At 57.7% G+C, this 13983-nt stretch overlaps 1 protein-coding gene across 2 annotated transcripts in view; it reads right to left on the bottom strand.

Moving 5' to 3' along the window:
* TTBK1 (tau tubulin kinase 1) overlaps nt 1-13983 on the bottom strand; it is a 40849-nt gene that overhangs the window by 11991 nt on the left and 14875 nt on the right. For both annotated transcript variants that reach the window (XM_036024112.1, XM_028510876.2), the window contains exon 13: nt 11824-12385. In XM_036024112.1, coding sequence (XP_035880005.1) covers nt 11824-12385 — 562 coding nt within the window. The remainder of the gene's footprint in view (nt 1-11823; nt 12386-13983) is intronic.

The following is a 13983-nucleotide window of genomic DNA, read 5'->3' as shown; positions in this document are numbered from 1 at the left end:
ACCCCCCAGCCCTTCGTCTGCACCCCCGACCTGGAAGCACTGGGGGATGAGCCCCACTCCAGCCCCTGCCCCTCCCCAGGGCCAGGGACCCAGAGGTCACGAGCCCGCGGAGGAGAAGCAAATGTGGACTCAGCGTGACGTCGGGCGCAGGGGGCGCTAACCCAAATGGAGTATTTAGCAGCAGGCAGCTCGGCGGATGGGGAACGGAGGGCAGGGGCTGAAGTCCCTTGGGGTCGCGCAAAGAGATGGAGCACCCGGGACGGAAGCTCTGGGGACGAGGGGGGACGGGGACCGGAGGCCGGGCGATTCCCTGGTCACGCCAGTAGCAGCTAGTTAAAAAGACGGGACGTACAATCGTGGTGCGACGGCGGCACGGGCAGGGGCGTGATACGGGCGGGTCCTGGGGACAGGGACAGAGTGCAAAGTGATGGTTGGGGTCCCCTTACGCTTAGAAACCTGCGAGAGGTGCCGGGAAACGCAGTCCCTGTGCTCTCCCTGGCTGGGGCCTGCGAGTTTGCTGTCCGGAGAGTGGCGTGTGCGCACGGCTACTCAGTGTGTGCTGCGGTGTCTGTGTGTGTGAGTGCGTGTGTGTGCGCCAGTTAGTACGGCAAAGTGAACCCCACCTGAGTGCCCTCCCCCAGCCTATGCAGGTAGAAAAGAGGGTACGTGGGGGAACTGACGGCGGAACCAAGTGCAAGGAGAGGTCTAGGGAGGTTCCCATACTCCTTTGGGTTTCATTGCCCCTCCTCCCCCACTGCTGCCGCTTCTCAACTCCTCACTTAGACGAGGGGGGCCGCTCTGAGTCAGGACCTCCCTAGGCTGCGGAGCCCAATGGGTGGTGTGGGGATCCACTGGGGATATTTGAGGGATGTGTCCTCAGGCTGGGAGCGTCTCCCTTAGGAAGAAGGTTGCTTTAAAATTTTCAGAGGTTGACCCACCAGACCCAGGGGCACCTCTGTTCCTAATGGGAATAGTGTGAACTTTGGGGACATGCCCCCAACTTAAGGAGACAGATTTGCCACACTCCTTGATACCAAGATCTGCCATGGGGGTGGGCTCTCAGTGGGGTTGGGGGAGGTAGGGTGGGGTTCAGGCCCTCCTTAGGGCTCTACGCTTCTACCCTCAGGTGCTATGATCAGCCCAAGGATGGTGATGGGGGAGGGGGGCGGGAGGCAGCATTCTCCGCGCTCCTGCAGCAGGGGTGCCCACAGCCTTCCTAAGCATGGCCCCTCCCCTGGCCACCCAGCACAGACACACTGACAGCTCCTTCTGCTCACCCTGCTAGCCCAGACTCCCTCCCCCACTGCCTGGCAGACAGCACTGCCCCTCCCCAGAAAAGGGGACCTAGGCAGGGCACAGCAGGGAAATAGTCAAGGGGGGTCCAGGGACCCTCCACAAAGAGGACCCTGGCTTTTCCTGGGATTGGAGAGTCCTGTCCCCCAGCCTGGGGAAGGAAGGGTAATATGCTAGCATGGTTCAGAGATGCCATCCTCTCCCACCTGGGTAGCTTCAGGCCCATTTTCCCCAAAACTAGAAATGCAAAGGGACGCTGTTAGGTTCTGGATGCTAGTGGTTGGGAGAGTGGCGAGTGGTTATTGCTGGGACCCAAGCTGCCTTGAGTGTGCGGGGGTACCCATGCATCACGGAGAATTTAACAGAACATTTCTTACTAACTCAGAGTTCTGTCCCACAGAGAAAATACTGCTTCTGTGAGGAGGGCCCCATTCTCCACGAACAAGTCCACTGGCCCACACACACGTTCATGCACACACAACACATATGCACCGCACGATCACACATCCCTACTGGCTTCTTCCTCTAAGAAGCCCACCCGGTTTGAGGAAGAACACTGCCCCCCTTCGAAAGCTGCAGCCTTGGACCGAAGGGGGCGGACAGTGCCCGGGTTCACAGAGGTTGCAAACTGAGTGTGGGTCTCTGCCTGTAAACCGGTTTTGTCTGGCTCACACAGTGGTTTTTCTTTAAAAAGTTGGGTTTAAAAAAATAGATGCCAGTAATTAAAAATTGGGAGATTTCACATAAAAATTGGAGACTTCAGCGACAATCGGCTGAGCAGAGGATGGTGTGTGGGGGGCAGGGCGCTCGCCTGTTTACCACAGTCCCCGAATCTGCCCGCTCCCTGACACTCTTGTCTTGACCAGTGAGTTGGTGACACGCAGCTCAAATTCCCATGGCCAGTGCTCACCAGCTTCTGTACCTGTCCTGTCTGTGAGCTCGACCCCAGGGTCCCCCCAAGACCCCTGAGGTCAGGGTTTTGAGCATCTGCTTTCTTACTGTGACTCTTACTCTCTTACTCAGCCACTGAGTTCCCGGAGCTGCCCTGGGATGCACACGGTGGTGTGATGCCTCTGGAGAGACAGGCTCTGCCGTTTCAGCCAGCCCCAGCACTGGGAGCGCCCCCGCCTGGACCCCATCCGAGTGTGGCTCACAGACAACTAACTCCCCTTTCTCACTAGAGGGGCAGCGGGGGCCAGCCAGGCAGGCAGGTAACAGACAGCACGCGGACCGAAAAACTTCGAAACGCCTATCAAAGAAGACCTCACTTATTCAGCACTGGCAGGGGTTTTTGAAAATATTTTTTTGTAAATTAAATATTCTAATTAATCCATTAAATGCAGATGATATTGGGATCTACCTCATAGGCCAGCAATTTTCAACCTTTTTCATCTCATGGCACATATAAACTAATTAATAAAATTCTGCAGCACACCGAAATATGTACGTTTTTGCCAATCTGACAAAAAAATAGGTATAATTTTGACTCATCACACCAGGCAGCTACTGTTGTGTTGGCTGTTGTCGGTTTTGTTTTGGTTTTTTTTTGACAGTCTAAGGGAAAAGAGATGTGTGCCCCTGACTAAATAGTCAGGTACTGCGTGTTTTAAAAACCACTGCCATGGGCTATTGTGAGGATTAAATTAGTTAACTTATAAAGTGCTTAGACCACTGCCTGGCACATAATAAGCACCGGATGCCAGTGACTGTTAAATAAAAGACAAATAATTGGAAGCCGCTCCTGTATGCTGGGTATGACTATACAGGGCGAGAACGCCGTTCTCAAAGTACACAAAGGGTGCCAGCCCTTTGCAAAGCTGGCCTGGGGAGGCCGTGCGTTGTCCCAGCGCCGGGCTCAGCTCTCCTCTGCGGGGAAACCTTCCGACAAAAAGAGCCTGACAACATGGCAGGCTCACAGCTTCCCCACCTCCCGAGGCCTGGAGACAGGCCCCTCAACTCCAAACCAGGGGGGGCTCTGCCAAGCCTCCCGTGAACTTGATCCAACACATGTGGCTTCAAATGGCCTTCAGTGGCCTCAAATGTTTCCAAAAGTCAAAGCCACCCTCATAATAATATTCTCAAGATCGTCTCCAGTTAGCTCAGAGCTTTATGGCTTATAAGACACTCTCTTCTACCAGAGAGTGCATGCAAAAGTGTCCCTCAGAGGACAAATGTTTTGGATTGTGATCTTATTTAAAGCACACACCCTCTCCCACAGGGATCAGTTCCGGTGCGTGTGTGTGTGTGTGTGTGTGTGTGTGTGTAAATTCAGCCACCTTTGGAATAGAGTCTCCGCCTCCAAAGGCTTTGGAAACAGTAATATGCATTTAATGCTGAAACAAGGCTGCAGGTAGTGCCATCATCTCTGAAAAGTCACAAGGCACTTGGGATCTTAGAGTACCCCAGGGTTCTGGTCACCGAGTGGGAGCTGTGTGCAGGGTCAGGTGGTGGAACCCTCTAGATGGGAGTGCCGGATTAGAGAATGCTTGGTCTCATCTACCCCAGAGGGCAGGGCGCCTGGCCCCCACTGCTGCTGACCTGCGGAGCGGCTGGCGGACAGACTCACTCCACTCCCTGCCGCTAGCTGGGGAGCATGGAAAGAGGGCCAAAGGGTGGGGGGCAGTGCCAGAAGGTGGAAGTGGGGCTACTACTCATCTACCCCCTCACTTTTGTGCTTTGTGTTTTCTGTTCCTTCTTGAGAAATTTCTACACTGACCCCTCCTCTACTTTTGGCCACTCAAGACAGCCTGGAGGGCAGTCCTAAGTGAGCAGCCAGAACCGGGGTGGGGCAGGGACATATTTCATTCCTAGATGGAGAAGGTGCTCCTGGGACACCCTCTGGGCCGGGGGCATGGAGAAAGGAGTTAGGTGGGTGTGTGCGTAGCTCATGTGGAAGAGCCATATGCCATAGTGCTGGCCATCAATGAGATGCCCACCCACTTATGGTACCCCAGACTAGAATAAGGCCCCTAAGGCCTCTGCTCCAACCAGAGATGGCTGGGGAGCTACAGGGAGTTGAGCTGAGAGGGAAGCAGAGGTCAAGGGGAGAAGGGGGTAGAGAGAGGAGCCAGGATGAAAGTCGGTACACAGAACCTATCAAGGACTGCTCAAATATCTTTCTGACTCCCTAACACACACGTGCACACTCACACACACTCACACAGAACTGTGCAGGGCATGGCCTAAGCAACCACCCAGGCAGCCCTGCCACCTGCACAAACGCCTGCGTGCAAGCACGCTCACACTCACAGGTGTACAGGCAGGCACGCAGGCACAGCAACATGCAGTTTGCAAAACTTCGGGCCTTCTCCCTGCCTCCCCCCTCACACAGGCACTGCCCTCCCTGGGGCCCCGTCACCTCTGCCTCATGACCTCGGGGAGGGGGTGCTGGCTGACTAGGGCAAGAATGGAGAGAGGGAACCTTGGGGTTCCCTGCAGTGACAGGGGAGGGGCTGAGAAATGGGCAGAAAGGGCAAAGTGATCTGGTGGCCCAATCCCCTGCCCCATCTCCAGATCCCCATCTGATCTGCCTCCCCCTGTGCTCTGACTTTTCTCCACAGCCCCTTGGGACCAGCCAGTTTGGCTGAGCACCTACAGGAGGGAGTCACCCCCTGAGAGGGGCAGTGGTGGGGCAGTGGTGGGATTTGTCCTGAGCGCATTCTTAACAACCACCTTCTCTGCCACTGCTTCTAGACTGGGTCCCCTCACCCCTAGGCTCCAGCTCCCTCGGAGGGGCAGACCCCAGGCTCCCGTTCATCCATCCTCAGCTCCCAAGGAGCTGGGCCAGGCAACCAGTCCCACCAGTGAGCGACGGCACACGCGCCTTGGGGAAGGGCCATCAGGCAGCGGAGTGGGCTGAGCTCCAGGCCTCCCACTGTGAGGCCTGGGAGGCAGGGCTCTGTCCTCTGTGGCAGTGGCCTGTGAGAGGCTCGCTGGGCCCCCTCTGCTTCCCGCACATCACAGAGTATAGAGGCACCCCAAACCTGGCTGGCTAGGCCCCATCTCCTGCCTCGCCTCACACAGATAGACAGGCACTCACATCCTGCTGAGTGGGGGCCCAGCTCTGCCAACCCCTCAGGGGTGGACCAGGCCCAGCCATGCCAAGAGATCACAGATTAAACAGAATAAACCCCATGCGAGACTCACTCTGACCCAGCATGCCCCAGCTCCCTGACCTTGGCATCTAGTGGACTCAAGACTCACTGGCAGCTCCAGCCAAGGGTCCCTGTCCAATCCCTGAAGCTGCGCGGACAGCACCACCCCCTCCTGTGCCATCTGGCTGGCACAGAGCAAAGGGAGAGGATGAGAGTGGGGGTGTTACAGTACCTTGGGCCGACGTAATGGGGGCTGTATTGCATGGTGGGGTGTATGGGCTGTGTGTGTGTGTGTGTGTGTGTGTGTGATTATTGCCTCCTGGGAAGGAACCATGGTCTCTGCCTGCTCCCCACCCCCCCCACCTGCCCCCTCCAGTGGGGGGGGGGCCCAGCCTAGGTCTTGTGGGTGAAGCGGGCCCACACCTGCTGCAGCTGGGACCGCGAGATGCGGAGCACCGAGGGCACGAGTCTGTGGTTGCCGGCGGCGAGGGGCGCGTGGCGCCGGTGGGGCGCCCGCACGGGGCTGCTCTCCGCCGAGCGGCTGCGCTGAATGAGGGAACCGGAGGAGCCCGAGGAGCCGCCGCCGCCGGGGTGAGGGTAATGCTCGGTCTCCAGCGTGGAGGAGGAGAATACGGAGGACGCCAGTCGTCGCAGGGGGCTGTACCGCGGGAGGGAGTGCCCCGAGAGTCTGTCCTCCTCCAACTGAAAGAGACCAAGAGAGTGGAGGGAAAAGAGGCGTCAGGCACAGACTGGACAGCTCCGTCTCGGGGACCACCCACCGCGCACAGCCCCTGCAGCGACAGCGTCCCGGGCGGGTGGGCAGGGTCAGGCAGGGTGGAAAGGGGTGCAGACCACCCCATCCAGCCTCGTAACCTAGGCTCTGGCTTCCAATGCCCATGTCCCCCTCCTCCTCCTCTCTGGCACTTCTCACCCTGTGGTCTCCTGCAGAGGCCTTGGTCTCTCCCCTCCTGCGGGAATCTGTCCTGGCTTAGCGGCGCCTAGCTCAGAGTCCATGCCCTCTGGGCTGGGGAATCCCAGCTCTGCAGTTGTTACTGCCCTGTTGGCAGCTGTGCAGGGTCTGTCTCCCCAGCAGCCCCGTGTCCTCATGAGCTCTAGAGAGCACAGTCTCCTCTGTCTTGCATCCCCACCCTGTCACAGGGGCGTGTCAGAGTTTCAGTGACAACTATCTCAAGGGTAGGGTTCTGGAGTCCAGCTGCCCATGGTTGAATTCCAGCTCCGCCACTCACTACCAGGGAGACCTCAAGCAAGTTGCTTCCTTCAGTTCTGCATGCCTCAGCTTCCTCTGTGAAATGACGAGGAACAACAGCTCCTACCTCACAGGGTGGTTACAAGGGTTAGATGTTAGAATATGCAGAGCACTTAGACCGGCACCTGCCAGAGAGTAAATGCTGTGTCACATAAGCTGCTTTATTACCCTTTAAATCACTCCTAGGAATGAAGGAAGGGATGCAGCCTGGCAAGAGGCAGGGCAAGTAGAAATCATTTCCCCAAAGTGACTTTTTCCCTGTCCTCTCCAAGGCCGAGCCACAGGGCGACTGTGGCAGGAGCTTGGGCACCTCCCTGCTGTCAGGAAGAACCCTGACTTGCGCCCTCCTGCCCTCATGTCCTCAGCGGGAAGAGGGAAAATGGGACTGCGTGTCCCAGGTCTGTGGAGACGGAAGTGGTGGCTTGAGTGTCACCAGGCTTTTCCCATCCTGACCCCTAGCTCTTCCTGGGACTGAGGCCAGTTTAAATAGCTTCTGGGGGCAGGGAGGGGGGAGGGGCCTGAGGACTGGCTGTGCCAGCTGCTGGGGGCCTGAAGGAGGATGGACACTAGGCTCCAGTGTCCTCCTGCTGATGTCAAATGGGAGCACAGGGACCCAACATGGAGACCCCAGCAGAGAGAGGTGGAGAGAGAATGCTGTGATAAGATTGCCTCGATCCTCCCCCTGCTTTTCCTTCCAGCTCCTTTTTGGCCACAACCAGGATCTTTCTGAGCTGGGCATGCCTGCACTGAGGGCAAGGGATCGAAGGCCCACCTCGGGTCACCAAGGGACAGAAGCACCCACAGTCGCCACAGCCCCTCTCATGCACAGGTGGGCAGCTCGAACTGCACCGCCCAGCCAGAGCTTGGTCGGCGCCGGGCGGGTTTAGTCACAGTATGCTCGGTCCAGCTCACACCTCGGGGAGCCACGCCAGCCTCCCAGGCAGTCTCCCTGTTCCTAGCAAAGAAGAGTTCTCTGCTCTCTCCCCTGAGGCCCTCAATCACGAACCTCCATGTCTACACTGCACATTTCCACCCCACCCTTCTTGACTGTGAGCTCTGAGGGAGCAGGACTGGAAGCCTTATCTTATCTGTCTTTGTCCCCCAGCCCCTAGCGTGCTGCCTGGCACTTGGCAGGGAAATGTCCTCATGGCTGCCAGCAGTGTCCACGTGCTCTGGGAATGCTGACCTGCTGCTGCGTTACCAGCCAGAGGTGACCCGGCACACGCCCACCTCCAAACTACACCCTGTCTGACACTCCCCCCACCCCCCGCCCCAGCTCTCCCAGCCACTTCCAGTTTTCGCCTCAGCTTCCCGGAGAAGACACGAGGTGCGTGTAAAGAAAAACACTTAAAGTATAATGGCATGCACACCGAAAAGCTACTGGTGTGCCTGGTTCTGAACTTGTGCCTGGTTCCACATTCTCCCATTCCTGCTCATGATGCGGTCGGTGGCAGAGTTACAGGTGCTCAGATCCTTAAGGACAGCTGTTACGAGGAAGTTCACACATCAGACTCTGAGGAGCCCGAGGAAGTCTAGGAGGGATTCCTTGCAGAGAGGTGGCAGGGTGGGGAGTCCCCACAGAGACGTCCTGCTTGCCTTGTGCCATTTAATGTAGTTGTGGGGTGAATGGGGAAGGGAACTCCACACACTGATGTCAGCGTGCAGCCAGGTCTGGAGCCCCCACACAGACAAGCTCAGGACTCCTGCCAGACCGAAGGACAAAGGGAGCCCTGGCGGGTGTGGCTCCGTGGACCGAGAGCCGGCCTGCGAACCAAAAGGTTGCCAGTCCAGCTCCTGATCAGGGCACATGCCTGGGTTGCGGGCCAGGTCCTTAGTCAGAACAGCTGATCGATGTTTCTCTCCCTCTTTTTTCCCTCCCTTCCCCTCTCTCTAAAAACAAATAAAATATTTTTTACAAAGACTATCTGTATGTTTTTTAGAAAGAAGGAAAAAATATGCCAGTTCATTTTTCCCTCTTCCCCTCCACTTGACCAAGGCAGGTCTCTGCCCACCCCCAGCCACACTGGAGTACTTGGCTAAGCATGTCACGCCCCCGTACAAACATGCAGACACACACAGAGGCCACCATGCACACTGACATGCCCACAGGCACACCTGTCGATGTGGCCCAGCTGAGTGAACACACGTGCATGCATGCAAAACACACACACGCACACACACGTGCACACACCAGTCTGGTTCTTTGATGCCCCATAAGCCACCCTCTCACTCACACGTATGACTTGCTCCTCTCCTAAACACGAAGGCCTAGACCAAGTGGCCCAGAGGACGACCCTGGAGTCAGGTGCCTGGATTCTAATCCTGGCTCTGCCACTTACCAGCTGATAACCCTGGTCCTCTAAGCCTCCGCTTCCTTATCTTTTAAGTGGGGGTGCCCATTCACAATGTGGTTGTGGGGAATACACATGCAAAGTAGGAAAGTGCTCAGAGCAGTGACAGCTGCCATTATTGTCGTTAGAATTATTATGGGGATTGTTATTCGCTTTCCGGCTTTGACATTCCAGGCTTCTGTGATTCTCTACACACTTGCAGACTACAGCCAACCTCACATGGATGTACTGCCCCGCGCCCCGACACGCATGGGCACACATATGGACACACCCACACACTGGTGCGCCCTCCTGCACAAACTGACACAGAAATGCACACACACAGTTGTAGAATACTAACCAACCTCACTTCTGCCAGAAAACCAACACCTACAACCCCTGACACCCCCTCCAGACACTTGTCATCGCTCACATAGATGGGCAGTGCCTGCCCGTGTCACAAGCAGAAATTGGCTCAGCACTAACTGACTGTACAATAGGCCTGTGTCTGCACCCCCAAATCTCTCTCCTCACCCCCTTGGTCAGAGCTCCCCAATGTGAGGATGACTCCAAAGACACGGGTGGGAACCACAAGCTCTGCTCCCTCACTGTGAGGCCCAGCTGGCATAGTCACCAGAGCCAGAGCCTGGGCCTCCTGCCTTTAAGTCCGGGCTTCCTCTCTGCCCCGCGCCACCACTGTCTGGCTCCTTCCCAGAATCTGCACTTCCTGGGGGCACCACCTGTTGTGCATATGATTTCTGATGCCTCGGGCACCCAGCCCAGAGTAGATGCTCAGTAGGTGTGGAGTGAATAAATGAGTGAGTGAACAAGTGAATGAATGAGAGGGCAGTGGGGGAGCCCCAGACAGATCTTGCTCCTACTGCTCCTCCGGGAGAGCAGTAGGTCCTGGGGGAAGAACGTTTGGGTCAGCAACACGGTCGTGCTAGCCCACACCCTGTCCCAGGCGAGCCTCCCGCTCAGGCTGGCTTGGACCTCTGGGGATAAGGCTCCATGGTATCCCCTTTTTAAGCCACCAATTTTCCAGAATCCAGGGCAAGGCCAGGATGCACACATCTCAGGATCTCAACTCAGAGGTCCTCTCTTCTAGACACAGGTGTGGGGCCTAAATACAGTCCCTCCTGGAGCTGCCCTTCTCCAGGGCAGCTGCACACGTCCAGACTGGGCCTCCCAATCCGAGCGCGCTGCACATCTGGCCCCGGCCCTGCACCTCGAAGTCTTCCAGAGCCACCTGGGGGCTCGTCTCCAATGTGGCACGATAAAGTTAACGCAGCACAGCCCCTGAGCCCTCCAGCATCCCCTCCTGGGCTCTCCCCAATCCCTTTGAGAGAACATGGGCCCCATTCGGCACCATTCAGGGTAAGAGTCGGTGCCACTTCCTGGGTCAGACAGAGATTACCCCACTTCCCTACACAGAAAAGCCAGGCCAGGCCAGTGGCCTCCTGCCTATTCTGACATCCCATCCTTGCCAGAGAAAGTAACCAAAATACCGTGAGACATGCTGCAGATCCTCAGCCTGGCATTCACAGTCAGGCCACCATCTGGCACCCCTCCAGCCCCTGTCCTTCCAGCCTTGTCCCTCAGTCCTCCCATATGAGAAGGGTCCACGGCAGCCTAACGGTTCCTCCCAGGGCCCCCAACATGCCCATCCCTCAGCCCAGCCTAGGACCCCTCCGGCCCTGGCTCCATTTCTCCTCATCACTGTCTGTCCGTCCTGGCTGTCAGGGTTCCCCTCCCGCCTGGAGCCTATCGCACCCGCAGGAAACTCCCCTGACCCTCCCCGCTGCCCTCACCCCCTTCAGCCACCCCTTCCCTGGTTGCTGGGACCCCTCTCCCCGGGTGCTCCTCCTACCATTTGGCCCCTCTTTCTCAGTTTCTCAAGGGCTCGTTTTTCTCTCCTTCTCTCCAAAAGTGAGTGTTTCCTGGTTCTGCCCTCGCCCTTGACTCTCCCCACCCTACACAGCTGTCTTGGGCGACATCACCTTCTTCTGCGGCTTCCATGACTCCCAAATCCATACCTGCAGCTTAAGCCTCTCCTGAGCACTGAGACCTCGATGTGAACATCGTAAGGTCCTTGTGTTCAAATCTGAATCCATGTTCCCTTCAAACCACTCTGTGACAGCACTGCCATCCAGCCCGAATGCTGGGCATCAGCGGAGGCCCCCTCCAGTCGGTCACAGCCCCTGCACCTCCTGGCTCTGCCCATCTTGCCTTACGTCCAGAGCCCCCATCCTCATCCAAGCCACCAGGGCACCCTCCTGCTGATGCCGGCCACGTGACCTCCCCACTTAGAGTGTTGTGCCCCTCCAATCCACTTCCCACACAGCAGCCAGAGGGATTATTCCAAAGAACCAATGTAAGCATGTTGCACCCCTGTTTAAAAGACTTCAGTGGCTCACCAAGCTTTCATATCGAGTCCCAACCCCTTAGCTTAGCCCCAAGGCCCTCCAGGATGGGGCCTGGGACCTACCTCGCAGCCTTATCTGCTACAACATGCACTCAGCACAGTGTTTGCTGACTGCCACCTCCAGGCCTTTGCACATGTTGTCCTCTTGGCCTAGGAGGCCTTTCTCCTGCTTTGTCACCTGGGTGACACTACCCATAATGCACGACTCAACTCTGAACTTGGAGGGGACTTCCTCCAGGAACCTTGCCTGCCCCCCAAACCTAATTCCAGGCCCTTAAACCTGTCTGTCTTCATCACAACATGCAACTGGCAGCTGGCCCACAGCCCCTGTGGGGCACGTGGGGAACACTTCAGGCTCCCATACCAGCACTGTGGGCATCCAGGGTGAAGGGTGGGCTGCGAATCCAACCTTACCTGTCTCTGAGGGCCAGTGGGATCCGACTCTCTCCGCCGAGGGCGAGGTCCCGAGTGCAGGGGTGAGTGGAAAGGGCTGCCGGGTGTGGGGGGCTGCGATGTCTCTGACCGGCCATCGGCCTGGCTCAGCTGAGGTTGTGGGGGCTGGAATGGCGTCTGCCGTGGGTCCTCCTCAGCCAGTGTCTGCATGCTGCGTCCCCGGGGCCGGACAGTGGGCTCTGGCCCTGGCCGCCGCCGCTCCTCACCCTCCTCAGGCAGCGGCCGTAGCTCCTCGGGCTCCTCGTCCGTGGTGCCTGACGTGCTGGGCTCGGCCCCTGGGGGGAAGTCCTTGAGCTCTGTCTCCTTGTCAATGATGACCCACTCCTTGCTGTCGAAGTCCTCCTCCTCGGCCAGCGGCACAGAGCGGAAGGCATTGCTCAAGGCCTCCTGCTCCACCGAGGCTGACACGTCCATGCGGCCGCTGGCCTGCCGGTCTGCCTGGCCAGTGTCCACTGACAGCATCTGGGCCGGCTGTGAGGAGCAGGCCTGGCGTGAGGGGGAGCCAGGCAGATCCATTCGTGACCTGCAAAGCCATTCCAGGGGGGGCTCAGGGCCCAGGTTCTCTGGACCCCCAAGGACCCCACACAGGGGGCAGGCCACTGTGACATCTGGACCCTCCTGACCATTGTCACCCTCCATCCCCAATCCCTGTAAAGATCTCATTCATTCATTCATATATTCATTCAACACATTTTTGAATGCTGAATTCCAGGGATATCAACGTGCAGGAAATAAAATCTGGTTCCTGTGCTCAAGGAACACTCTCCACCAGACCACCCCCGGGAAACTGAGTCTTGCTAAAGCCAGTTTTCTGTTCTCTTGTCCAGTGCTCACACCCTGTCAGGAGCTCCCTCCATCCAGGGCAAACAGCCACCTGCCCTTGAGTTTGCAGACAGTTTTTCTAGCCTCCTCTACTACTCCAGCCCTGCCTGTCTGGTTTCACAACCTTCAACAAACTCCAGTGGCCTCCAGCCCCAAAGGCAAAGTCCACATCCTGTAAGTTGGCACTCCAGGTCCTTGGCTGCCAGTCCTCCGCCTGCTTCCCCGCCCTCCAGGCCAGGCCCATTTACACGCTTCCCCCAAACTGCCCATGGGCTCACACCTCTGGGCCTTTGCTCCTTCTGTTCCTGCCACAAGGTCTGTCCTTCTAGCCTTCGCTGTCCACCTCTGCTCAGATGTCACCCCCTGTGGGGAGCCTTTCCATCCTCCACAGGGGTTGGTTTGCCTCTCTGGTGCCCCTTGCTGCCTCTCATCCCAGAGCAGAGCACGTGCGTGTTTCCGCGTCCTCCCCAGGGGCTGGGCGCTCCGCCAGGCAGGGAACGGGCCATCTGACTGCTCACGTCTGGGGCATGCATCCTGGCTTGGGGCGTCTCTTTCATTGCTACCCTAAACTGCGCTGGGAATCTCACATTACTTCCCGAGTTTCTCCACCACGGGTGTGCTGGCCCCAATGTGAGGAGGATAGGTCACTACACAAGGAAAAACTACCCTCCCCCAAATGCCTGGGGAGCCCCCAGTGAGAACTGGAAAGGCTCGGCTCCTCTGGGGCACGCGCACGGCCGGTGGGCAGCGGGCTGACGCCTGCTCTCCCCCGCATGGGGCCTGGGGGAGGGGGTGGTGCGGGGCTGGGGGTGCCCATGGGACTTGCTCCACATACTGCCACCGGCCTACGCGGGACCACCAAATCAGTGCAATACCTCCATTGACTTGTTATTAAGGCTTAAAGTAAAAACATTCTTGAGGGAGGACACTTGGGGTCTGACACGTATACTCCCGTGTAACAGCTGACGTCACTTCCTTTCCTGAGAGCTTGGTTCCGATGGACAGAGGGGAGCGAGGGCACCAAGGGAAGAGGGGGGCTGAAGGTCAGGGGTGAGGAGGGGAGTGGGCACTGGGGGGGATGGGCAATCCCATCTGCTTCATACTTCCCCACTCCCCAGTGCCCCGGAGCCCCCCAATCCCATCTGCCCACCTATGAGACCCTGAAAACTGTCAGGAAACCTCTCCTCAGCTCCCTCCTTTTCTACCATCTCTGGAACAAGGGTTCGCTCCGAGCCAAACCAACTTGCTCTTCAGGACTGTTTCTGTTCGGGGCATTTCCCACCTCTCTTCTCCACTATA

Source organism: Phyllostomus discolor, chromosome 4, assembly GCF_004126475.2.
Source record: "Phyllostomus discolor isolate MPI-MPIP mPhyDis1 chromosome 4, mPhyDis1.pri.v3, whole genome shotgun sequence".
Taxonomy (NCBI): domain Eukaryota; kingdom Metazoa; phylum Chordata; class Mammalia; order Chiroptera; family Phyllostomidae; genus Phyllostomus; species Phyllostomus discolor.
Note: the sequence above shows the minus strand (reverse complement) of the source record. Positions and strands in the feature narration are given on the sequence as shown.